The following is a 26,296-nucleotide window of genomic DNA, read 5'->3' on the forward strand; positions in this document are numbered from 1 at the left end:
AAGATAAGATGATGCCTCCTTGAGGGAATTACTGTGACAGAAGCATCATTAACACAGTCTTGGGTAGATGGTGATTGGATGGGGCTATTACTATGGCTATAAGTAGTCAGAGAACTGGATAGCATTACACCTAATTGGTCATTTGGACCATCTTCAAAATAAATACCTCCCACCTAGACCTAATAGACTGTGCATTGATCAGCAATCGATAAGGCTGTTAAAGTGATTGGGTTGGTTATACAGTGGCCTAGTAATTTAGTGCCCAAAGAAAGACACAGTGGATTACGTCAAATGTCACTGTGAAACCCAATTTTGGTAACCAAAGAAAAAGAACAATGCAAGTGTAAAAAAGGGGGAAAGTGTTAACAATTTGACTTCAGTATTAAGGGATTTATTCCAGTAGAGTGAGATCTCATCCGACTAAGAGGAATTTCTAGAACACCAGATTAACTCACCATTTTTTTTTCTCTCTACCAGTCACTGGGTTTTGAGTCGAGAGAGAGAGAACAGAATGAATGTAATACAAACATTTAGGGAGGCAGATTCAGAGTAAGAGAAACTCTGAATTCTCAAATCTTAACATCTGGTGGATTATCCCATTTTAGATTATACACAATTGCTTCACAATTTTAGGAGTACCTAAATTACAGTATCTTCCTTCTATGGAATTTGCTGCTTCCATGTGAGACTGAAGAGTTATTGCAAGGGTATCTGTCAGCTTGGAATAAGTTCCTTTCAATACCAAACCCTTTCTCCTTGGACTCTGTGATCATTCTGGCAGGGAGTGAACAATGTGAAACCATATCCCTGTATTATATTTACCCACTGCAATCTACCCTGGACAAAGTGGCCTGCTCAAGAACCCAATTTCCAAATTAAGTCTAAGCCCAAAGACAGTTGAGAATCAAAATAGGTAGTTGGCCGGTAATCTGGGGCCTTGTTGCTCAAAAATATATCCTTCATCATTAAACTACGGACTCACACTCAGCAGAGTGAAAAGTTCATACTGTAAGAGACAGGCAAGAATTGAGATCGACTGTGACCATCTCAGTCACTCTGGGGCATACACTCAGTGATTGGTCCTGTCTACCACCAATTCACTACTTAAATTCTTTTTATCCTCTCATTCCCCCTTTTTTTTGCTGAATATGTATAATTAAATTCACGTAAAGCGTCTTAAGTGAATATATGATGCAACTCTACTGCACTAGAGTGGAGAAATTATGTTTTTGTATCCCCCGTTGCATCATATTTTTTAAAAAATGAAGGCCCAGGGTATCAACGATTTAATGCAATGTCATATTAGGAATGAATGCCTACACTCAAATCAGAAACTAGATTTTAGAATTTGTATGCTGCCACTCAAACAAAAAGCAAAAAATTGACACACTTGATAATATTAGTTCCAAATACAAAAGGAAAGCATCATACCTGCAGAATATATTGTGTGAGGTCAACTGCTTCTTTCTTCTCATGAACAAGTAGAGTTTCTTTGTCTTCTACAGTAATAATATTAATTTCTCCACGACGTACCTCCCTCACACCTAGAGGGCGTTTTCGAACACAAACTCTGATTTTCTCCATCTCAGTCCAAGGATTTTCTTTCTCTGAGGTGTTCTGTCTGATATATGTTTATAAGTGGGCTTTAATTTTTAATAATAGGATAAGGCTACTTAAAAGGTCAAAGTATCAGTGCACTTTGTTATATATTAGGTGAAATATAAAGTTACATATTAAAGTTGTTGACATTGAGAAAGTTCTTTTATTAGCTAAATCCTCCCAGTTACTTCTATCTCCCTCCCTACACCACCCCACCCTTTGTTCTGCCAACAAATAAAAATAAACCCCGAACTCCTCAGAGTTGCTTTAGCTCCAAGACTTGTGTGTTTGGCTTCCAGATTTGGTCTTCCAAAAGCCTTCTAATGATGGATGACAGATGCTCTTTCTTTAAGTTCCCCAACCTCATGCTGGTTAATCCTCAAAATCTAACATAATATGCTGCGTCCAAGGCCTTTATAGGACCCAAACCCACATCTCTTGCTTCCTTTCAATCTAATTATTCTTGTACATTTATTGTTTTCTTGACCATTCAATCTAATTTCTTTTTTTAATCCTACCTGGGTTTACTAAATACCTTGAATCAGGTGGTAGGTTTCAATGTACTTTTCCCATGTTCCTCTCAGGTATATTCTGTCCCTCCATTTGTCTTCTTCTCTTACTTCCTCTTTTTACCCACCCTGATATGTATTTGTTTGTTAGAACACAATCATATATTCCTTCTTCCCAGGAAAATTTTATGACTGGTGCTGTCCATCACTAATTCACTCTTCTATTCAGATGCATTTCTTCTCTGTCTCTGACTTAGTGAACTCATCAGCCTTAACATACAGAACATCTGAGGCAATATTCCTTGGGTTAGGGATACAAAATTCATCAGGTTTATTTGCTGAGCCTAATGGTGGCATATATGTGTATATCTAAGAACTGGCCATTTACCTATATAGAAATTCCTCTTAAGCTAGGTAAAAAGAAAACAGGATTCTTCAAAGTAGGTGTTTTACCAGGATCAATGCCTTTGGTCCATATGCTAAGAATGTCTTAGCAAGACAAATTATTCCCTTCCTTTACACTTTAGAATTTGCTTAATAGCCCCTATAAAGGCTTTAATGATAGATTTTACACAGGATATTTCACTATATAATTGTTTCATATCAATTTCAATTTTCTGAGCCCTCCAACTGACTGGAAAATTATTTTTTGCCAGGATCTAAATTAGTAAAAAGTAGCAAATAAAATTTCTAATATAATGTGTAAAGGACTACTCAAGGCTTTGGAAGCATGTTTTGTTTTCTTAACATACAGAAAACTTTTAAAAATGTACCATTTTGAGGTTAAGTGTGGCAAAATCTTGACAATCATTAAAAGTGGATGATGGGCATATGGGGGTTCATTGTTCCATTCTCTCTTTTTTTGCCTATGTTCAATTTTTTACAAGAACAAATTTTTAATGCATCATTTTAACAACAGCCTTGTGTCAAAATCTCTAGTTGTTGATGAGTATTAATAACTTAATCTTATGAAGCTAATCAAAGAGGACAGAAAATGTCCTTTTCAAAATTGACAGGGACTCTAGGATGGGTCATATGGACAAAGGACTGCAGGTTTCAAGTTCAAGGGGCAAAAAGGAATGAATGTCCTTCTCCTAACAGGCTTTAGTTTTAAAGATTTTATTTATTTATTTTTCCCCCAAAGCCCCAGTACATAGTTGTCTGTCATAACTGCACATCCTTCTAGTTGCTGTATGTGGGACGCGGCCTCAGCATGGCTGGAGGAGTGGTGCCTCGGTGCTCACCCGGGATCCGAACCCGGGCCGCCGGCAGCGGAGCGCATGCACTTAACCGCTAAGCCACGGGGCCGGCCCACAGGCTTTAGTTTTAATGCCTAATCTTCTCTAGAAGAAATAGACTATATCTGTCTGACATGCAAAGAGTTAAGACAGCTGGAGTTAGATCTATTCAAGATGTTAAATAAGTCAGGGCAACCAGTTCTCTAAATGCTTCAGACTTTATTAAAATTCTGACGCCAGCAATTTATTTTGAACTTACCTGATTTGAAGCATCCAAAGAGAATGCTTTTTGAATAGGATGACTCCCTAACAGCAAACCTTAAGTTGATGAGGGAGTTTCTCAGGTTTCTGAAACCCTGATTTCTACTTAGGGTTTGGGTGAGAAGACAATAGTGAGGATTATTGTGGAAAATGTGCTTTCTTACTTACATTTCTCTAATATAATAAAGAATGGGAAGAGTGAAATAATAATGATATAAAAGGTGAAAAAGCTCAATTGAACAGCTTTTGCTCTGCGTTTGTCACTTATAAACCTCTGTAAGAGCACTTATCTCACCATATGGTTGGTTGTCTGTCTGTCCACTCACATTGCCCCCTAAGAGTCTCCAGAATCGAGTCTAGCAGAAGTGGTACTTAACATCTGCCATTAAATGAAATAGCAATATTTAAACTAAAATACCCATTCTATCCACATAAATAATGCAAAGTGGTATCTTTATTCTATTTATAAATAATTCCAATTTAGATTTTTATGTGTTTTTCAATAAAAAACTGTAATATTAAAGAAGATATTTGTTCTTTCACCACTGACTAACCAATAGGATAGCAACAATCCTGGCTTTGATGGTCATGGAACAATCTAGCCTCTCACAATTAAAAGAAGAAAACAGTACTAAAGGCTCTGTGCTCTGCTAAACCAAACCAAAAAAAACAGTTTACAGAAACACTATAAAATTCACTTATGTATTTCAAACTACTAAAGATACTTTTACTTTTAAAATTGAGTCTTCTGTTTTTTTTGGAATAAAAGAAGTGGTTGGTTATGAGATCCTCTGAAACCTTAGCCAATATAGGACTAGATGTAAATACCTTGTTTTAAGGTATGTATAATAGCCTTTTTAAAAAAAGAAATGTGGCTTAAGAATGTATTTTGTTTCTCCATAACTTACTGTCTATAACTTCTAAAATAACAAAACAAGCAACAGTTATTTTATTGTTTTGGTGAGGAAGATTGGCCCTGAGCTAACACTTGTTGCCAATCTTCCTCTTTTCACTTGAGAAAGAATGTCCCTGAGCCAACATCTTTGCCAATCTTCCTCTATTTTGTATGTGGGTCACCGCCACAGCACGGCTTGATGAGCAGTGCATAGGTCTGTGCCCAGGATCCAAACCTGTGAACCCAGGCTGCCAAAGCACAGTGTGCCGAACTTAACCACTATGCCACTGGGCCAGCCCCAGCAATAGTTATTTTTAAAACTATTTTCTATTATACCAATGTTAGTATTACGGATTACTTGATATTTCAAATTCTAACCTGAAGCACTAGGTGAAAATCACTTATCGTCACCCTGACTCTCAAACTCTATAAACTCCATCAAAAGTGTCTTACTCTTTGCAATCACCAAAATCATCTGTTCTTCCACAGGTGGAATTGTAGAAAGCACTCAAAATCAGGACCATATTTCAATGTGTGCAGATAAATTAACTGCTCCAAAGACCTACTTAATTCAACAACATGCTCTTTGTTTTTAACTAAGCTTTACATTTCCTGGTTGGTTGAAGTGAATTTGATAGCCTTAAAAAAAATCCTGTGGATTGTGTAATTCTTTTCCCACTGCAGAAGGCTAGTTAACTATTTTACCTTCATGGATGCACTAGATGTATCATGTTACACTATCATAAATAATAGAATAGGTCTGCTACAGGAATAATAGCAGATCATGGCAAGTGGCAGTTCCTAGATGTACACGAACAATATCATCTTTCCCCCATCTGGAAAGTCCCAACTCCTGATTAATTTTCCCCTATCAAGGTATTTCTATTATCAATGCAGAAGATGTTCACTATCATTTTCTGTAAATAAAGAGTAGTTGCCCTCCTCTGGTTGTGGAGAGGCCTGCCCTTGCCTGAGGCTACCATCTCTCCAAAAAAAAAAAGATAAAAAGAAATTATTACCTGATACAAGAATGAGGGATTCCATAGTTATACCCTGAAACATGAGAAACTCTTTGAATAATGGGACTATCACAATCCCCCAGTCTTGGAGAAAAGTGATTTAATGAAGAGAGTGAAGTGTTAGTTTCTGTTTGCACATAGGAATCAGCAGCTGTGGCATTCAGAATTCTTGTTTCTGTTTGGTACTGGAAATCCTCTGGTAGCATGTGTTCCAGCACTTTTAGGTAACTAGACTTCTGTTCATTTGCAGAAAAATCTGATAAATTGCACATTTCAAACCCATAGTTGCTGGTTGTTCTGTCTTTGTTGTCAGCAGGACAATCAAAATGCAGTTGCCTCCGAGGGCCAGGTCTGGATTCCCGAGGCTTGCTATACAGGCTGCTTGTCTGGAGAGGATGTTCTGGGCTACTGACTGCTTTGTCTTCTTCCTGCATCATCTGAATGATTCTGATAAGTCGGAAGAGACGTTTGCGGTCGTTCATGTCGTGGACTCCCAATTTGGAGTAGTCCTTCATTGTAACCGTGGCTAATTCATCTATTTTCTGGAGGCCAATGGCAGTAAAATGAGGATAATACTGTGCAAGTTCAGCTTCACAAAGACATTCATACAACCAGGATGTCATTTTTGTCAAAGGTTTCTATAAACTCTGAAGAGAAAAAAAAAATCATTTACTTGAAATATAGTATATATAATACAATTATTCCTTTAAAAAACAAAAACCACAAAAGAAACATGCAGAAAAATCCATTCTAAGGTTTTCAATAAACATTTTTCTTCTGAAACGATTAAACAGCATAGTGCATAAACAAAGATGCTTATGATGCATTTGTAGTAACAGATGTAATTTGTTCATCTGCTTAATAAAAAGAGACTTTCAACTGTATATATACATAGGTACATGCACACACACATGACACAAGTCACTTACTTATTTCTAGGGAGTTCCTTCCAACCTTGCAATGTCTACTTAATACATGCCACAAACTACTGAAACCTTGTTCCCAACCACTGATTGTAGCAGGACTAATTTTAGATGTTCAAGTTAATGTCAAGGCATGTTGCACAACTGTTTCTCATGATTAATGAACAAAAGCTAAGAACTCTTTTAGAATGGAAAGCAGAATTAAAAAGAAAACCACAGAGGATTATAAACAAATATAACTCAGAGGAAATCATGTTTGTTTCTGCTGAATACTGGTAAAAGTTAGTTCAATAAAGAGACAAAAATGTCATTAATTCAGAATCTCCTACACCTCAGGATTTCAGATCACTCTAAAAGGTAGGTGGCTGTAGATGTCTACCTGTACAGAATATGAATAAAAGAATTTACCTAGGAAATTAATACTATGGTCAAGATTTTAAATGGTTGCACATTAAAATGCTTAAAAAATTTTAACACCAAGATATTTAATTAAATGCTAACAAATGATGTGGTAATAACATATAATCCTGGTCTATTATTAAAGTTAGGACTTGGAGGAGTTCTCTATACGACTTTTATTCAAGTTCATGAGAATATTCAAAAGTAAGTAAACTACATTTTCTTTTAAAAAATTGTTTTATAATTCAGAGTTTTCAAAATTCAATTAGTTCTTGGGAAAGCGTCTCTGTTTTTCGTTTTAATTTATATTTCATCTTCATTCTAGGAGAAACAGAGAAAGAGGTCAGGGCTGGGTAATAAAGGTGATTAAAGGACTTTGTATAATTAACTTTGGAGGAAATGCTACTTAGGCTAAAGAAAAGGCCAAAAGGGCTAAGTAACACATCCAAAACTCATCCTGCCTTTTTCCATTTGCTGTAGATTGGAAAAAAAAAAAAAAAAAGCCACAAATTCCTTGCAGGTCCTTCCATCAAGAGATGGAGTCTATTTCTCCTCCCATTGCATCTATGCTGGTGTGTGACTTGTTCTGGCCAACAGAATGTGGGTGGAAGCAACACTGTGTGACTTCCATGCCTAGGCCTTAAGAGCCCTTGGCAGCTTCTATGGTTCTCCTGGAACTCTTCTGCTGCCGTGTGAAGAAGCCCAGCCAATAGCCATCATCAAAGCCAGGCATATGAGAGAAGTCATCTTAGACTACTTAGCCCCAGTGGCGCCACCAGATGACTGCAGCCACATGAATGACCCCAGGTGAGACCAGAACTATCCAGCTAAGCCCAGCCCAAATGTCTGACTCGAAGAACTATGAGCAAATAAAATAGTAATTGTTTTAAGCCACTGAGTTTTAGTTTACTACACAGCAGTAGATAACTGCAACACCGCTTCTATGCCTTTTTAAATGCTGTATCTTTGAAATGTTCCCGACTCCCTCTGCCTACTAAAAACGAGTTATGCCCATCCTTTCAAGATAGCTCAATAGCTCCCCCTCACCCCCATGAAGTCTTCTTTCATCTCTCAGCCTCTTCTACAATTTTACCGCCAAGCACCCTATGCAGCAGTTAAACCAAGCCACCAATCCCTTCACTATTGTTTCTTCTACCTGGAATACCTTTCTTTTCCAGGAAAAACCCTATTTATATTTTTCTTCTGTGAGGTATGCCCTACCAAGGTATAACTGGTATTTCCTCTGTGCTTCAGTAATAATAATCACAGCTAGTATGCACTGAACATTTATCACGTACCAGGGACTGTTCTAAGTACTTTGTTAACCTCCAAACAATTTTATGAAGTAGATAAATGTGTGACCTTCAGCAAGTTACTTACTTAACATCTCAAACTCACTTTTCTCAACTGTAAAATGGGAATGTAAGTGTCCCCATGGTTCCTAGGGTTAGGATTCAATGCGAAAATACTTGTAAAACTCTCAGCATAATGCCCAGCACATACTTAGTGCCCAGTAAGTGTTAGAAGTCATTTTACAACTGTGATTGTTATTTCCCTATTACTGTCTTCACCACCTAGCCCAGAACCTAGAACAGAATAAGTCTTCAATGTTTTGGTGTGTTTTAAGTTATTTCTAAGCAGTTATATTCTCCATTTGGTTCAGCCTAACCCAGGGAACAGGTTAAGTGCTATGCAGTCTTCTCAATTTCCACAGGCTGTACAAGATCCTGTATTTTCACATACTCATTCCCTAGGTGACATACCAAACATTTCCCAATCCAACTGTGATAATCATGGCTTCTATTGCATCCCTTAAGCAGTACCTGCAAGACTAACATATTTATTTTGCAATGCTTAGATATCTCATAATATCATGGGAGGGGAAGATGCCAGGGATAGCAGGAACCTGGACATGCAGATTAAAGCAGCCAACGGCATGCTTCTACATAAACTGGCAACACGGTGCCTTCTGAGCCCCACAGTTAGCCCATGTTCTTTTGTTTTAAATTAGATACGCATTTTTGTCCCACATTCCATTTTACAAAGGTCCAGCCCCTCTCTTCTTTTGGGGTAAATATAAGAATCGCCCTAGGAACTTTAAAAAATAAAGATACCCAAGCCCCATCGCAGATCCATAGAAAAACAAAAACTAAAAAACCTCCCAGGCTTTGGGGGGGACAGACATAAGAAACTGAAAAAGTTCCCAAGGTAATTATGATTGTACTCCATTGATCTATATCTACCAAAATTACAAATGCAAATGCACTGACTCAGCAATTCCACTTCAAGGAACTTATCCTACAGATATTCTGTACAAGTACAAAATGACATAGGTACAATTTATTCACTGCAGCACTTTATGTAACAGCAAAGAACTGGAATAGGGACTGGTTAAATAAATTATGGTAATCCATTAAATGGAATACTATGGAGCCAGCCATGATGGCCTAGTGGTTAAAGTCTGGGGCGCTCTGCTTCAGCAGCCTGGGTTTGGTTCCTGGGCAAGGAAGCACACTGCTCGTCTGTCAGTAGTTGTGGTGTGGTAGCAGCTCACACAGAAGAACTAGAAGGACTAGAAGAACTAGTAGAAAATACAACTATGTACTGGGGCTTTGGGGAGGGAAAAAAAAAAAGAGGAAGACTGGCAACAGATGCTAGCTCAGGGCAAATCTTTCCCAGCAAAAAAATAAAACTAAAAAATAAATAAATGGGGGCCGGCCGGGTGGCATAGCGGTTAAGTGTGTGCGCTCTGCTGCGGCAGCCCAGGGTTCAGATCTCAGGTGGACACTGACGCACTGCTTGTCAAGCCATGCTGTGGTGGCGTCCCATATAAAGTGGAGGAAGATGGGCACGGATGTTAGCCCAGGGCCAGTCTTCCTCAGCGAAAAGAGGAGGATTGGCAGATGTTAGCTCAGGGCTGATCTTCCTTACAAAAAAAAAAAAAAAAAAGGAAATAAATAAATGGAATACTACAGAGCAATTACAAAGAATAAGTAAACTCTCAATATACTATTGAAGAAAAGAAAGCTGTCCAATGGATTGTTAAGTGACTAAAGCAACGTATAGAACAGTTTGTATAGTAAAGATACCATTTGTAAAAGAGAAAGAGATCATTGATCTATGATAGATCTATAAATCTGCTTATCAGGCATAAAGTATCTACGACAAGATGCACAAGAAAGTAATAATATTGGTTTCTGCGGGGAGGGGAACTTGTTGGTAGAGGGCAAGTGTGGGAAGAAGACTACTGTATACCAATAAATGCTGGTAGTTATTATTACCTTTCATATTGTTATTTCTATTTTACTGCTGTTTCCATCACCCAGAGCAGGACCTAGAACAGTCGTTTTTTAAAATTTGAAACTATGTGACTATGTTATTTATTTTTAAAATATATTTCTAATTTCATCTACCTTTGTCCCTCCCAACCTCTCCAAATTGACCTAATACAACTTACTTATTACTATTTTGGTGTTCTTCCCTCTAGCCTTTTTTTAATGCATTTTTTCTACATTGTATATAACACTGTACTCATAACTATATTGCAATCTACTTTTTATTTAACATAAGCATTTTCATATGCTGTTTGTTATAGCCATTAAAAACAATCCACACCATTATTGAAATAACGTTTGCTGAAAAGATGAATTACCCCAGGGAGATGTGATTTCTCTCTCCAAACTCCTGTAGTGTTTTGATTATAAAATTGATAGGGCATTTATTACAGACTCATATATATATATTTTTTTTTGTGAGGAAGATCAGCCCTGAGCCAATATCTGATACCAATCCTCCTCTTTTTGCTGAGGAGGATTGGCCCTGAGCTAACATCCGTGCCCATCTTCCTCTACTTTATATGGGATGCCGCCACAGCATGGCTCGACAAGCAGTGCGTCGGTGCGCGGCCGGGATCTGAACTGGCGAACCCCAGGCCACCGCAGTAGAGCGTGAGCACTCAATTGCTTGCACCACCGGGCCAGCCCCCAGACTCATATTTTTAAATTTTTTTATTTATTGCCAGTCTTGTTCCAGAGATAATGTAAAGTATAGCATGAATTCTTAAAGAGAAAAGCAATATAATCCCACTCAGCCTAGCATTGTGCTAGGTAGGTATTCAATAAGCACTTGTTGAACGAACAGAATCTGCTTAGATAGGACAAACGACAAAAGGTTCTACCATTTCTACTTTTTACCCAAGGCAACTAAGTGATTAAAAGATTCCATGAAGCCTGCTTATGTGGCTATGGAGCCATTTTTTCTCAGTTTCCTAACTCTCTACAAGTTCCATCACCCACAGTAATGGAGACAACCTCACAGTCCTTACAATGTAGAAGAGCCTAATACACACAATGTCTTTACCAATGTCACCTTGAACACTTCATATAGTTCAAAGAAATATTTTATATAACAAGGCTAATCCCATTATTTCAGCCGAGAGTCCACAGTCAGACTATTTTGATGATCTGATTAAACTAAAATTTATTGAGTTCTATTTTATGTTAAGCACTGTGCTTAGGTGCTTTACATAAACTATTTTATTTAACCTGGTTAAACCAGAATTCCATTTTAGAAACCCTGTTGGAGTGAACTCCTAAAGTAAAGACAGTGTTTGTTTACTGGTTGTCATTTTAGATTGATAATTTCAATGTAAATTACTCTTAAAATGTTAATGTTTTATCCAAATTGCATTATTGGGCTTACTGTTCAGTAGGCAGAAGAGGACGGGAGCAAAGGATCATTTTAAGAGTACTTTCCTCAGCACCCAGAAGCCTAATTAGATAATTAGGGAGGAGAACAAAAAAGTCCAAGGTTGGTGGTCTGTTAACCTAGGCTATAAATTGTAGCAGTTCCCCAGACAAAGGTTATAACCCACAAGTAGCAAGAGGCCTCCCTTGGTTAGGGGGGAGAAACTACACTAAACTAAAATCTTTTTTCTCTTCCTACAAATTTAAGTATGTTTGGATTCAAGTTGCCAAAATATCACTGAAATGAACTTGATTTTATCTATACCCAGGACTTTTGCTCTAGATCTCCTTAGGCAGGCTTACTAGGATAATGACCCTTCTCCACACACCTACCCATAAATGCATGCTTTTACTTTTATTCCATGTTTTCTCTGTAGCTATGTGTTTTATTGTAGGAAGCCCCTTCATCCTTCCTAGAAATACGTTAGCTATAATAAACTATTGACATGTGAGCTTTACTAGTGGATTTAGAAGGCAGCTAACACTAAAGTACTGGTGTAATACATCACACACACCCAATACACATCGACTCTTAAAGCTACCACCGCCACCAAACACATTCTTATTCTGTAGGGAGGGAGACAGAATTGAATAAAGAGCAAAATATTCACATGATTTCTTTTTTCAATTTTAAGATGTCAAATAAGATTTTTATTTTAAACACGTCAGTAGATCATCAAAGAGTCTGTTTAGTAGTAACTAGTATAGCAGAAGATTACTGGATTAGGAGGCAATAAAATCCAGCATCCAGTCAGGCTCTGCCAAGAACCAGATGTGATAAATGGTTCAAGTATTTAATGTCTCTGGGCCTCAGCTTCTTCAAGTAAAACTAGAATAATAATTTCCACAGGTATTGACAGTAAAATTAGATATTTTAAAGTATTGATTATGCAACAGATTCTGGAAAGCACCTACTAAGGTGCCTGGAAAATGGCAGGCACAATAATCTAGCTATAGCATTTAAAAATATTTTTATTATAAAAAATTTCAAACATCACAAAAGTAAATAGAATTGTGCCATAAATCCTCATGTTATGCACCCCTAGATTCTTCAATTATCAAAATTTGCCACACTTGCTTTCTCTATCCTTTCTTTCCTTTGCTGAAATATTTAAAAGTAAATCCCAGATATTACATCATTCCACCTCTAAATTCATTTTTAATGGATATTTTCTTATATAACGATGCCATTTTATATCTAATAAAATTAAAAATAATTCTTTGCTATCTTATAATCAGTCCATAATCTAATTTCTCCAATTATCTCAAAAATATCTTTTAAAAATATTTATCTTTAAATACATATTTTTAAAATTTTTACAAAACTATCTTTGTGTTCAAATCAGAATCCAAACAAGGTCCACACATTTGGTTGTTATGTCCCCTAAGTCTTTTTTTCTTACAGGGCAATATCCCATCCTTTCTTTTTTCCTTTCTATTCTATTGACTTGTTGCAGAAACCAAGTATGTTCCAAGTATAGGTCATACTTAATACTAAAAAAAATCACTCACTGTTCATCTGAAATTCAAATTTAACTAGGTGTCCTATTTTGTTTGGGCTTAATGTGGCAACCCTATATTAGAATCAAGTTCCACATTTCAGGCAAAAATACTTCATAGGTGTTACCATGTGCTTCATAATACATCACATCAGAACATAAATGAATGTCTGCAAATAGCAGCTTGAGTCCTTCATTGTAAAGTTCTCTCCTCAACCAATCAATCCAATGGTGTCATTGGATTGCTACCTGCCTCAATTATTTCATTACGGGTTACAAAATGGTGATTTTCTGAATCTATCATTCTTTGTGGAATTTTCCTGTAAAGAAAAACTTTCTGTTAACAACTAGGGCTATCTGATTATCCAAAGTAGAGTTTGCACATGAAGGCAGACATAAAGGTATACTTTCCTTTCAATTTCTAACTTTCACAGTAACTAGTAGTGCCCTAGTTATTTTGGATTGTCCAATGAGTTCTTATACGGTTTTGATTTTGCTTTCTTTGGGGAAGGGCGGGGGGGGAGGTGTCTTTTTTTTTTTTTTAATTCATTATTAACTCATGGGTTTTTATATATTCCATGTGTTTCAATCAATTGCCTTAGTCTTTAACAGCTTCATGTTGTATATTTCCTGGCCAAAACCTGAAATCAGCTTTCCTCCAAGAAATGCATGTCTCTGCTTTAGAAGTAGCTGCCCACTGTCCCACATCCAGCTAAAGATTATACATTCCCAGCAAGTCTCAAGCAGCGAAGGCCTGGACATTAGGGAAAGGGGAAAGGACGAGCATACCACACTGGCCCTTCTCTTCCCTTTGGAGATCAGGAACAGCTCTATGTAGCCACAAGTAACTTAATCCAGAATGGTCACTAATCACTTCGTATTTGAGTTACTGAATACAATCCCTCAGTATCCGCAGGGAATTGGTTCCACGATCCTCCTCATACCAAAATTCCTGGATGCTCAAGTCCCTTATAAAAATGGTGTAGTATTTGCATATAACCTAAAGTATCCTCCCATATACTTTAAATCATCTCTAGATTACTTACAATACCTAATACAATGTAAATGCTCTGTAAATAGTTGTTATACTGTATTGTTTAGGGAATAACGACAAGAAAAAAAGTCCGTACACATTCAGTACAGACACAACCATTACAGACCTTTCGATCTGGGGTTGGCTGAATCTGCAGATGGGGAACCTGCGGATGGGGATTCCATGGACAGGGAGGGATAACTGTGTTCTAGGTCAATTTTCAACTTCAGTGTCTACTCCAAACAAATAGTTGGGCTTCTGGAAGGATTTATTAAGGAGAACTTTGAGGCACTTAACAATCATTAATAGAATACACAATGAAAATTTGGGGGGTAGGGGGTGTCAGGTCATTTCCATTTTATTTCTTGTCCCTCTCCTTATATACTGGAGTTAAGAATTCACCACTGACACCTTTGTCACACTGTGACTAGTAAGGATGTAAATGGAGTTCAACACAAAGGTGACAGGATATAATAACTACTAAGAAGCAGAACAATCAGACAAATGGACTACAGGACCAAAACATTTAGTAATTTAAGTATTTCAAATATTTTAGGAAATTTGCCTGATTTTGAATGTCCTCTACCACTTCTACTTCATAAAGATTCAGATGAAAAATGACAAATGGGTAAAGGAAGAGTTAGAGGTCAAGGCTGATGACTGTTGATTTTGCTTACTGTTTGAGTATGCCTACTACGATATTAGCTATAACTTTACTGGGAATCTAGAGCAAAATGGGCAAATACATAGCCTACAGATACACAACACAAACACATACCTGTGCTGCTTTTCTCCTCTCCTATACCCATGGTAAATAATCCAAACCTATTTCAATGTTCTTTCTTAATAAGCCCTGAAACAGCCTCAGAATCCCCTTTTCTGGGTGTGTGCGCACGACAGTGTATAATTCCATGAGTTTTAACAGTTGTATACAACTGTGAAAACACTACAATTAAAATACAGGGGCCAGCCTGGTGGCATAGCAGTTAAGCACGTGTGCTCCGCTTCGCAGCCCAGGGTTCGCAGGTTCATATCCCAGGCGCAGACCAACACACCGCTTGTCAAGCCACACTGTGGCAGCGTCCCATATAAATTAGAGGAAGATGGGCACAGATGTCAGCCCAGGGCCAATTTTCCTCAGCAAAAAGAAGAGGATTGGCAATGGATGTTAGCTCAGGGCTAATCTTCCTCAAAAACAAACAAACAAACAAACCCCAGACTATTTCCATTACCCTCAAAAGATTCCTCAGGCCTCTTTGCACTCTGTCCTTCCCTCTGCCCCCAGCCCTAGGCAAACATTGATCTGCTTTCTGTCGTTATAGTTTGCATTTTCTGAAAGTTTATAAAAATGAAATTATACAATATATTCTCTTTTGTATCTGGCTTCTTTCATTTAGCATAATGATTTTGAGATTTATCTGTAATGCACATATCACTCCCTCATTTTACTTAGGAGGAGAAAGACTGGAATGAATCAGTGAGTTGCCCAAGGTAACAGAGCTTAAGTGACAGTTCTAGGATTGGAACTTAGGTCTTCTCATGGCTAGTCCCATGTTCTTTCCACTATTCCATTCTGCCTCCTTCAAAAGTAGCTGCAAAGACAACCCCATTGCCAGGCCCCCTAAGAAGCCCACTAGCTACCCTGCTCAGCAGACTGGCTGCTCCCTGTGCTGCAGCATGGAATCTCTCACAGCTGCCACGAAAATGCCTTGCAAATCAGCGAAATCCAATGGGGGCCAGATGGGCAGGTTTTTACAAGCAGGGCCCACTCAGATTCAACGCCACAAGTATGCAGAGTTCTCCTTTGTGACAAACCCAGAGACTGCTAGGTCTCAGCTGTTGGGGTAACAATCAAAAATAGAGTTTTGGAAGAAGTCCAGCTGGCAGAAATTCAAACTTCATTCTCTCTGCCACCAGGATAAGAAACTGGTAGAGGAATACATGCAACTTTATACGCAAGCAAGTTTATTCACATTCCAGGATGTGGATAAGATCCAACTATTTAACATGCTCCCTCAAACTCTCCATTCATATACCTAAATTATGTAACTCTACCCACCTAAATTGTCTGAAACTCAACTTGGAATCAGATAACTCTCAGTCATTTAGCTGTGTGACCTTGGGCAGTCACTTACTTTCTCTGAGTTTCATTTCCCTCTCTCAAAGGATGCAATACGATATTTAGGTAAAACTAATTTGAAAACCGTAAAGTACTCCATAAGGACGGGGCCATGCTCTCTTATTCAGCACCGGATCACCAGGCCTGGCACACAGGAAGTATTGACTTATTAGAAACAAACAGACGCACCATAGGAAAGACTTTTAACACTATTAAAAGATGGTTTCTATTATTTGATTGATGAAAAGCTGAATACATAACAGAATGAAAAGGTAAGGGATTAGAGATACTGAAGTGGATGTATTATACCTGCAAAATATACTAATTTCGGGGGCCAGTACTGTGGCGTAGCGGTTAAGTGCTTGCGCTCTACTGCTGGCGGCCCGGGTTCAGATCCCGGGCCCTCATCGACACACCGCTTGTCAAGCCATGCTGTGGTGGCGTCCCACATAAAGTAGAGGAAGATGGGCACAGATGTTAGCTCAGGGACAGTCTTCCTCAGCAAAAAGAGAAGGATGGGCATGGATGTTAGCTCGGGGCTGATCTTCCTCACACACACAAAAAAAAATTTAAAAAAATAAATAAATAAATAAAAGGGAAAGCTTAGGCCAGCCCGGTGGCGCAGCGGTTAACTGCTTGTGCTCTGCTTCAGCAGCCCAGAGTTTGTAGGTTCGGATCCCAGGTGCAGACCAATACACCGCTCATCAAGCCAGGCTGTGGCAGCATCCCATATAAAGTAGAGGAAGGTGGGCACAGATGTTAGCCCAGGGCCAATCTTCCTTAGCAAAAAAGGGGAGGATTGGCATTGGATGTTAGCTCAGGGCTGATCTTCCTCACAAAAAAAAGGGAAAGTTCTTCCCCTAAAACATTCACTTCTATAATTATCAAAAACAAAATTAACCATGGATGAAATTGAGAAAAAGTATTGAAACTTTCTATAGAAATCTGAGCTATGATTAAGAATTGTCAAGAATGCACATGTAATAAATACTTTTTTAGATTTTTCAAGCAAAAAAGGAAAATCTCAAGAGCTTTAGTTGGATAAATTAGAAGGGCATAATGAACATGTTCTAGGTGGAGACAATGGTCATAGTTTTTAAAAAGTAATTCAATATAAACCTAATAATGCATAAACCAAAGCCTATTTCATTTTATTAAGATGCTTAGGAACCCTATCCTACTCATTTTATTTTTTATTTATTTTTTTAAATTAATTAATTAATTAATTTTTTTGTGAGGAGGACTGGCCCTGAGCTAACATCCAATGCCAATCCTCCCCCTTTTTTCCTTGAGGAGGATTGGCCCTGGGCTAACATCCGTGCCCATCTTCCTCTACTTTATATGGGATGCCACCACAGCACGGCTTATCAAGTGGTGCGTCAGTGTGCACCCGGGATCCGAACCTGCAAACCCCAGGCCGCCGAAGCAGAGCGCATGCACTTAACCGCTTGCGCCAGCAGACCGGCCCCTATCCTTACTTATTTTAAATAAAATAAATCTACCTGTTTAAAAAAAGAAAGAAAGCCTGATTAACTTGTACATGGATTTCATAGCATCAAATAATCTGTTATTTTTGTAATGGTTAATTAAGCAATTCCTCTTTAAAGGTGTATTTATTTCTATTACAAAGAATACAGTGAAGAGAAAAGAAAAATGTAGCTTTGGGTAACTTTTACAGTAGCTGAAAATATCTGTGTTCACAGCCTTTTTAAAAGAAAAATATTCAAAATTATTACAGAATTAATTCATGTTCCCAAGTTTAGAAAAAAATCATCTCCATTCAACAATAAAATTTCAAATTATTTATGCTGAGCAACTCCTGAAACAACTATAAGTTCACAAATGCCAGAAATAACCAGATCATTTGTGAAGTAATTGAAAAATACAGGGGCCAGTCCGGTGGGGTAGCTGTTAAGTTCGTGTGCTCCACTTTCGCAGCCCAGGGTTTGCCGGTTTGGATCCTGGGCGCGGACCTACGCACTGTTTATCAAGCCATGCTGAGGCAGCATCCCACATAGAAGAGCTAGCAGGACATACAACTAGGATACACAACTATGCAATGGTGCTTTGGGGGGGAAAAAAATGGGCAAAGGACCTGGATAGACATTAAAAAAAAAAAAAAATACAGCCACACAACAAACAGAACTTAATTGTAACTAATCCTAGACCAAACCTGACAAATACAACTCACAAAGTTCTTTAAATGACCGTTAAATGTCTAAATAAATATTTCTGCATGGAAAAGCTTTAAAAAAGGCACTTTCAAAGATTTTATTTATTTTATTTTTCCCCCCAAAGCCCCAGTGGATAGTTGTGTGTCGTAGCTGCACATCCTTCTAGTTGTTGTATGTGGGACTCGGCCTCAGGATGAACGGAGAAGTGGTGCCTCGATGCGCACCCGGGATCCGAACCCGGGCCACCAGCATCGCAGCGCACGCACTTAACCACCAAGCCACAGGGCCGGCCCCAAAAAAGGCACTTTTAGCAAGTTACATTTATAAAAGGATAAGATCTACTTCTAAATATGATTCTATTATGTTAGCCAAAAAGTTCTTTTTTTTTAATAATTGTATTTATTTATTTATTTTTTCCCCCAAAGCCCCAGTAGATAGTTGTATGTCATAGCTGCACATCCTTCTAGTTGCTGTACGTGGGACGCGGCCTCAGCATGGCCAGAGAAGCGGTATGTCGGTGTGCGCCTGGGATCCGAACCCGGGCCGCCAGCAGCGGAGCGCGAGCACTTACCGCTAAGCCACGGGGCCCGGCCCAGCCAAAAAGTTCTTAATGAAATGGCAGAGAACATACGGTTCTCTAGAAAAAGAAAATAAAGGGGTAGTGAAGCAGAAGGTTATCTTCACCAAAGGAAAAAAGCTGTGGAAGAAGAAAATACAATAAATTATAGAAGGCAGAGAGTTATGGAGAACTTTCAGAGTAAAAGATCAAGGGGCTAAATCAGTAACACTGAAAAACAGTTGGCATTATTTGGTAAAATTGAGTCTTCACATAGCATACAACCAAGCAACTCAACTCCTAGGTATATAACCTAGAAAAACTTTTACACACGTGCTTCAGGAGGCACATACAAAACGTTCACGGCAGCACTGTTCACAAGAGCCAAAAACTGAAAATAACATGAATGTCCATTGGCTGGAGAACAGATAAATAAATTTGGGTATAGTCATAAAATGGAATATTTAATAGTGATAAAAGAACAAACTACAGCTACACTAAATAATTTATCAAATCTCAGAAACATCATAAGTAGAAAAACAAATCCAAGAAAACTATGTTCCTTTTTATAAGGCTCAAAAGAAGTGAATCCAATGTATTAGTTAGGCATCTAAACACAAAATGTAGGATAGTGGTCACCTCTGAGGGGAGAGCGGGGAAATGAGGAACAGGAGGAGAACACAGGGAGATTATGTGCTAGGTCTTGGGTATGTATTCATTTTGCATTATGCTCTATAACTTATATATGTTATATATGTTTCACACATATTCTTTGGTATGTACCACATTATATTTCTATAAAATGAAGAAGGAAAAAAAGACTCCTACAGCTAGCCAGATCAATAGAGATCATCTAGTCTATAATACTTGGCTTATGAAAGATTCCTTCATACCTTGTGGTTTGGCTTGCACAGTGTTTAAAATTTTTTAGAATTAGATACAGTATTTAAAAATCAGGAGCAATTAAAAATATCCAGTTTCTGCTTTTCTTGAAAATTAAAAGATACAGTTACACTGGGCCTACAATAAGATAAGGCAACAACAGACCAAAATTGAGTCGTGGCTGCTCTTCTTAGAAGAGCACATACTATCCAATATGCCATGGTCCCCCGATCCTGGTTCCTTTACACCAACCAACTTTATTCATTTACTATAATTAGTTTAGTCCTATGAGCATGTGAGTTTGAGAACCATGAGCTGGTCCAACACCTTCATTTTATGTGATAACTGAGGCTCTGATTAAGTGTCTTGTCTAAGGTCACACAGCTTTGGTAGGCTAAACCTCAGTGGCCTTTTCAAACATCTTACTGTTTTCCACTCTCTACTTACTCAGTTATATATGTTTTAAATGAATATGCTGTTCCTGAAAATAAGGGATTACATAGGAAGGTCAGCAGCCATTAGGGCATATTATACATGCTAAAATTATTATTATAGAAGTAGTATGAAAATAGAAGGACTAAAATAGCTTCTGACTGCCAAGAACTATTTTTTCATCTGAGTTCCCCTAAACTGCAACAATGATCACTTTTTAAAATATATATAACAGCTTTATTGAGATATAATTCACATACCATACAATTCACCCATTTATAATGAATTCAATGGCTTTTAGTATGTTCACATACTAACCCCCCAAACCATCCAGCCCTAGACAACCACTAATAATAACGATTTTTAAGGAATTACCAACAGTCAACGGGCTCACTGTACCATTAGAAACAGACACAATACAAACCCAACATTCTCAATGGATTTTCATAAAAATATTTCTGTACCCCATGTTAGGCATAAAGTCTCTAATTAAGAACACAAGAAATTCAGTATTATCAGTGGGAGATTAAAAGGTAAATAATACAGTATACACTTTTCCCCCAACAAGGGAATTAGTTATTCAAACTCTAGGGATTATTCTATATATAGACTACTGATCTCAACAGAAGACAAGTGATACCAGACAACTGCTTAAAACAGCTGCAAAGGAATGAGAATATACCATACTTGATGGAATTCTTAAGGCTCCATGTGGATTTTTGGATACCAATCATGTGAGTTATGCCCAAAAGTAGTTTTTGAGAGATTGTTTCTTTTTGTAACTAAAAAAAAGTTTCAAGTTTGTTTACGGTTAAGTAGCTAATGCTTTACAATGACTGCAATTTCTTTCAAGAGCTCCACTACGAGGTTATTAAGTTTCTAAGTTTAGGAGCAATCGCCCAAAAATAAACATAACAAAATTGTTGAACTCAGTTATCTTAAAACAGTGCAAGTATTACTGTCTCTAAATATAGAGGTTTAATTCTGAAAGAATTCCCAGGAACAGGTGGTAACCAACGTTGGGTTTAAATTCAGTGCTTTATTTTTAAAATCTTGGTCTAATTCAGTTGCGGAAGTTGTCATTTGCAGATTTTTGCCATTTTGCAGTTACAAAATACTTTCAACAAAATATATTTCATGTGTTTAACTGGAAAAGTAACAATTACAATCAGTTTTTATAAATTACTAAGATGATATTGTTTTACTCAGGGTTAAAGCCTTTTGGGAACTGTTACCACGAAGGCACCAAAATTATTTCTAAAGGAGTGAAACTGAGAAAGCAAAGAACAATTAAAACAATAATTCCATTCACTGGGATCTAAATAATATGTAATTAATTGTGCTACTTGACTAATCTTCCAAGACTTTTTGTGATAGACGGCAATTACCATTACCTCCCTTTTTACAAATGAAGAAACCAAGGCATAGATAATTTATTAAAAACAACTACATGGGGCCGGCTCCGTGGCTTAGCGGTTAAGTGCGCGCGCTCTGATGCTGGCGGCCTGGGTTCGGATCCCGGGAGCGCCCCGAGGCACCACTTCTCCGTCCAACGTGAGGCCGGGTCCCACGTACAGCAACTAAAAGGATGTGAACCTATGACATACAACTGTCTGCTGGGGCTTTGGGGGGAAAAAAACTGAATAAATAAAATCTTTAAAAACAACTACATGAATTTGTGTTAGAAAGTGATCAGATACCCATATGTTGGCTACACGATGCTATACCACTAGTCTTAATCAATCAAATCTCAACATAAGCAGGTAACTAACTTAAAAGACTACAATAGACACAGTACTGCTTGCTGGTGAAATCTCAACTAGAGTCTTTTTGGTCTGGATATTGTGCAATATTATTAACTGGGTACTTCCAGAACTCCAGTTTAACTTTAGTTCACCTCACGATAAAACTGACAATCTTACAGATGTCTTGCAGCAAAAACATGCAGGGATCACTGTCAAAATGTCCCCATGATTGAGCATCTGAACTACCTGTCAATAACCAAACTCATTACCTCCCCACAAAATCTGCCCCTCTACCCTTCTGTTCCTTGGTTGCTTGGGGGGCAGGGGGGAGGGGGGTGGTGGTAGGGAAGGTTAGGGGTAATGAGTGACAATACCATCCATCCAGTGACTCAGAGCTAAACTGGGAAGTATTCTAGACTCCTTCCTCTCCTTTAATCCCAAATCTAATCAACAGGTCCAGTCAATTTAATCTTGTAAATGTTTGTCAAATTTCCCCTCTGCTATCCTCATTCCTACTACCACAGTCTTGGTGGTTCAGCCCCAGTATCTTTCACCATCATCACATATCTCTTAACTGCTCTTCCTGCCTCCGGTTTTGCCCCCTCCAAACCATCCTCCACACTACAGAGACAGATCATTCTTTTGAAAGCATAATGACCATGCTGTTCCCTTATTTAAAACCCTTCAGTGGCATCCTGTCACCTGTCTAAAGGATAAAGTCCAAGCTCCTTAGCATGTCCTACAAAGCTTTCTATAGCTTAGCCCCTTCCTCTCTCTCTCCAGTTTAGTCAACTTCTTAGACTGTTTTATTTCTCTGTGCATTTATTCACATCGTGCTCTTAAATGGTCTCCTCCCACTCTCCTCAAATCTCAGTTTACCTGCCTACCTCTTACTCATTAAAACACAAATGAGGTCTTTTCCAATCTCCCAAGGCATGGTCAGATGTCCCTTCTGTGTTTGTATCATAACTTTTGCATATCTCTATCACTGCAGTTACATTCTGTAATAATTATCTATGAGTACGTCTATTTCCTCCACTAGAATATGATCTCCTTGTGGCCAAGGAACATTTCTTATTAATCTTTTTATCCCCAGTATCTAAAACAGTGTCTGGAAATAATAAACACTCAATAATTATTTAATGAATAAACAAATAACTATCCTTACACTGTTTTTAAAACTATACAAAAGCATCTGATACCATTTGTAGTCATAGGTGGTAGAAACTTTTGTATCAGGGTAATCTGATTGCTCAGGAAAACTCTGGCAGAGTTGGTGGTGCCCTGACTCACAAGAGAAAGACTGGCAATGGATGCTAGCTCATGGCTAATCTCCCTCACAAAAAAAAAATAAATAAATAAAGCAGGGTGAAAGGTCTACTTCACATTGGATGATCAGAGAAGGCCTCATTCAGAAGGCAGTACTTGAGGTGAAATCTGAAATAATATGAAGGAGTCATTCGTGTAAAGATCAGGAGGAAGAGCACACCAGGCAAGTACACTGGCCCTGAGATGGAAATGACCACAGCATGATCAAGCAATGAAGAGAAGACCAGTTTGGTTCTAGCTCGGTAGGTGAGAGGGAGGGTAGTATGAGAAAGGTAGGGGCCAGATTATGTCTGTTGGGCCATGTAAAGGCTTCCAGATTTTAACTTAAAGTGAAACAGGAAGTCATTGGAGGACTTTAAGTGGGGAAAGGACATGATCTTTGAAGATCACTCTGCCAGTTCTGTGAGGAACCGATTGTCCGAGGTGGGCAAAAATGGGAGCAGAGAGATCATTTAGGTAGCTACTGCAGTTAAACAGGCAAAAAAATGATAGTGAAAAGATGTTTGCTTTTGTAACGATTAATCAGGATAACGTGAATAAAGAGCTAAATCCAGTGTCTGATATATACGCCCTCAACAATAAAATCGTGTGAGATAATAGAAAACATATGTTGATCTCTGACCCCGGTTCCTGGCACAGAGCTCCTAAAACCCCTGTAATTTCCTAAGTGACAAGAGCACTAGGAGCATCTCTTGTTCTAATATTTGGTCTTTGACCCTGTCCCTGACTCAGGGCTCCCAAAACCCTTATACATTCCTAAGTGATAAGAGCACTAGGAGCATCTTTTGTTCTAAGGAGGGATTCTGGGTGGGCTCCTGGATGGGGGCTGGTCACCAGAAAGACCAAGCCATAATTAGAAGCTTGGAATTTTCAGCTCCATCTTCCATTCTCCAGAGAGGGGAAAGGGACTGGAAATGGAGTTAATAATTGATCATGCCTAGGTGACGAAGCCTCCATAAATATCCCCAAAGTACAGGGTTCAGAGAGCTTCCAGTTTGGTGAAGCATCCACACCGGGAGGGCAATGCATCCCAACTCCATGGGCACAGAAGCTCCTGTGCTTGGGACCCTCTGAGCAAACATAAGTAAGTGTTTCTCCGAATTCTGTGAGCTGCTCTAATAAATTAATCAAACCTGAGGAGGAGATCGTGGGAACCTCCGATTTGTAGCCACGTCAGACAGAAGTTGTGGGTAACCTGGGGATCAACTACTTTCTATTGGCATCCGAAGTGGGGTGGGAGCAGTCTTGTGGGACTGAGCCCTTAACCTGTGAGATCTGACACTATCTCCAGGTAGAAAGTGTTAGATTGAGTTAAACTGTAGGACACTCAGCTGCTGTCACAGAGAATTGCTTGGTGGGGGGAAAAACCCCCATACATTTGGTGACCAGAAGTGTCAGAAGTGAAGTGTCCTGTGTGAGTAGTCACACAGGAGAGAAAGAACTGAGTTTTTTGCTGCACAGGAAAAACTGAGTTTTTCCAATATAAATGGTACCTATTGTTATGAGTTTATGCCTATGGACAAGTCTTCTTGTTTAATAGGATATGAACATCAAAATCCTTGAGACAATAACTTCGGAAGTATACAATGACCACAACACTCAAAGCATATGAAACAGACCTCTATGAGTCATTTAACAAACTTTGTTGAGGATCTACTCTGCACAAATTACGAACAGGTTTGCTGAGCCAGCACAGGAAACTGGATTAACAGCTCAATTAATCTGAAAGAGATCTGAGAAGAGTTTAACCCCTCACTTTACAAACAACAAAACTGCAGCCCAGAGAAAGAAACCGCTGTTCCTCCTAAACTGGAAGATGAGAGGATCATGCCCTAGTTTGCCCCAGGGAAATACTATGAATAGCTAAAGATTTTCATTAACAATAGAAACCAAAAGTTTTTAATGAAATGTTATGTGGATAGCTCATTAATGTACTATGCTAAGAAAAATGTAATATTTATATAAAGCCCTTGATACAGTGCTTTGCACAGGGTAAATGCTCAATAAACAGTAACTATTACTTCCAGCTATATGGTCTTTAAAAGGAGGCTGAGTGCGTGACGTCTACCTGACACCAGCTGCTTGACTAAACCGACAGGAGAGCCACAAGAATTATAATCTAATTCAACCCTTTGATTTTCCAAATGGAAAAAAGTGAGGTCTAAAAGGGCTAAATGACTTACTTACAAAGCCAGCCACAGTGAGTGAGTTAGAGACAGCACCAAGACCAAACCCTGAATCCCCAGGCTGGTTTCCATTAGGTGTCACAGATCCGCAGTTTAGCTATAAGGTAGCGTTCAAACTTTTATAAGAGGGTAATAAGAACACAGCTGCTATACCTGACTTTTTCAGTCTTTTCATTAAAGTCATCACTGAGCTATGATCTTGATATAAGAATCATCAACAACACAGGCTGGGAATATACAGTCTCACGAGTTAACAAGGCAATACTCTTGGTAATGCCGTTCTATCACGGACATCTGATGAATGGACAGGTTACAGAAGGAGCTGTTATGTACTGAAGTAGAGACTACAAGCAGAATACAAAGGAGAAAATGACTTAAAACATTTCCCAAAACACAAAACGCGACCATAGCTGTGGGTCACTAACACACCGAGCTAAACTCTCTTGGCACACAGCAACAACAGATGGTTTGTTTTTAGCAAAGACTAATAGGGAGCCTAATAAAAGCATTGGGAGACCAAGACTAAAACCCACAATGCGGGAAGAGCCGTAGCAAGCAATCCAAAAAGGGTTTCCCTTTCACAAAGAGTGGAAGGCCAACCGTGAACTTTCAGGTCTTTTTACGAGATTAGGTGCCCTTCCCCCTTCTCCCGTGAACACAAAAGATGATCTCCGTATGGGAGGGAAAACGGGGCAACCTATTTGTGGTGAGTTAAATTCAACTCAACAAATATTTCCTGAAAAATCTACTGTG

At 38.5% G+C, this 26,296-nt stretch overlaps 1 protein-coding gene across 3 annotated transcripts in view; it reads right to left on the reverse strand.

Annotated features, from left to right (window-relative positions):
- Window positions 1-26,296, reverse strand: part of KIF24 (kinesin family member 24) — a 67,175-nt gene that overhangs the window by 40,333 nt on the left and 546 nt on the right. For all 3 annotated transcript variants that reach the window (XM_087444739.1, XM_087444740.1, XM_004428349.3), the window contains exons 2-3: window positions 5,522-6,168; window positions 1,432-1,621 (exon numbers count right to left, since the gene is read on the reverse strand). In XM_087444739.1, coding sequence (XP_087300865.1) covers window positions 1,432-1,621; window positions 5,522-6,144 — 813 coding nt within the window. In that variant the 5' untranslated portion in view covers window positions 6,145-6,168. The remainder of the gene's footprint in view (window positions 1-1,431; window positions 1,622-5,521; window positions 6,169-26,296) is intronic.

This window comes from Ceratotherium simum, chromosome 20 (genome assembly GCF_057802395.1).
Source record: "Ceratotherium simum simum isolate JZ-2026a chromosome 20, ASM5780239v1, whole genome shotgun sequence".
NCBI classification, from domain to species: Eukaryota; Metazoa; Chordata; class Mammalia; order Perissodactyla; family Rhinocerotidae; genus Ceratotherium; species Ceratotherium simum.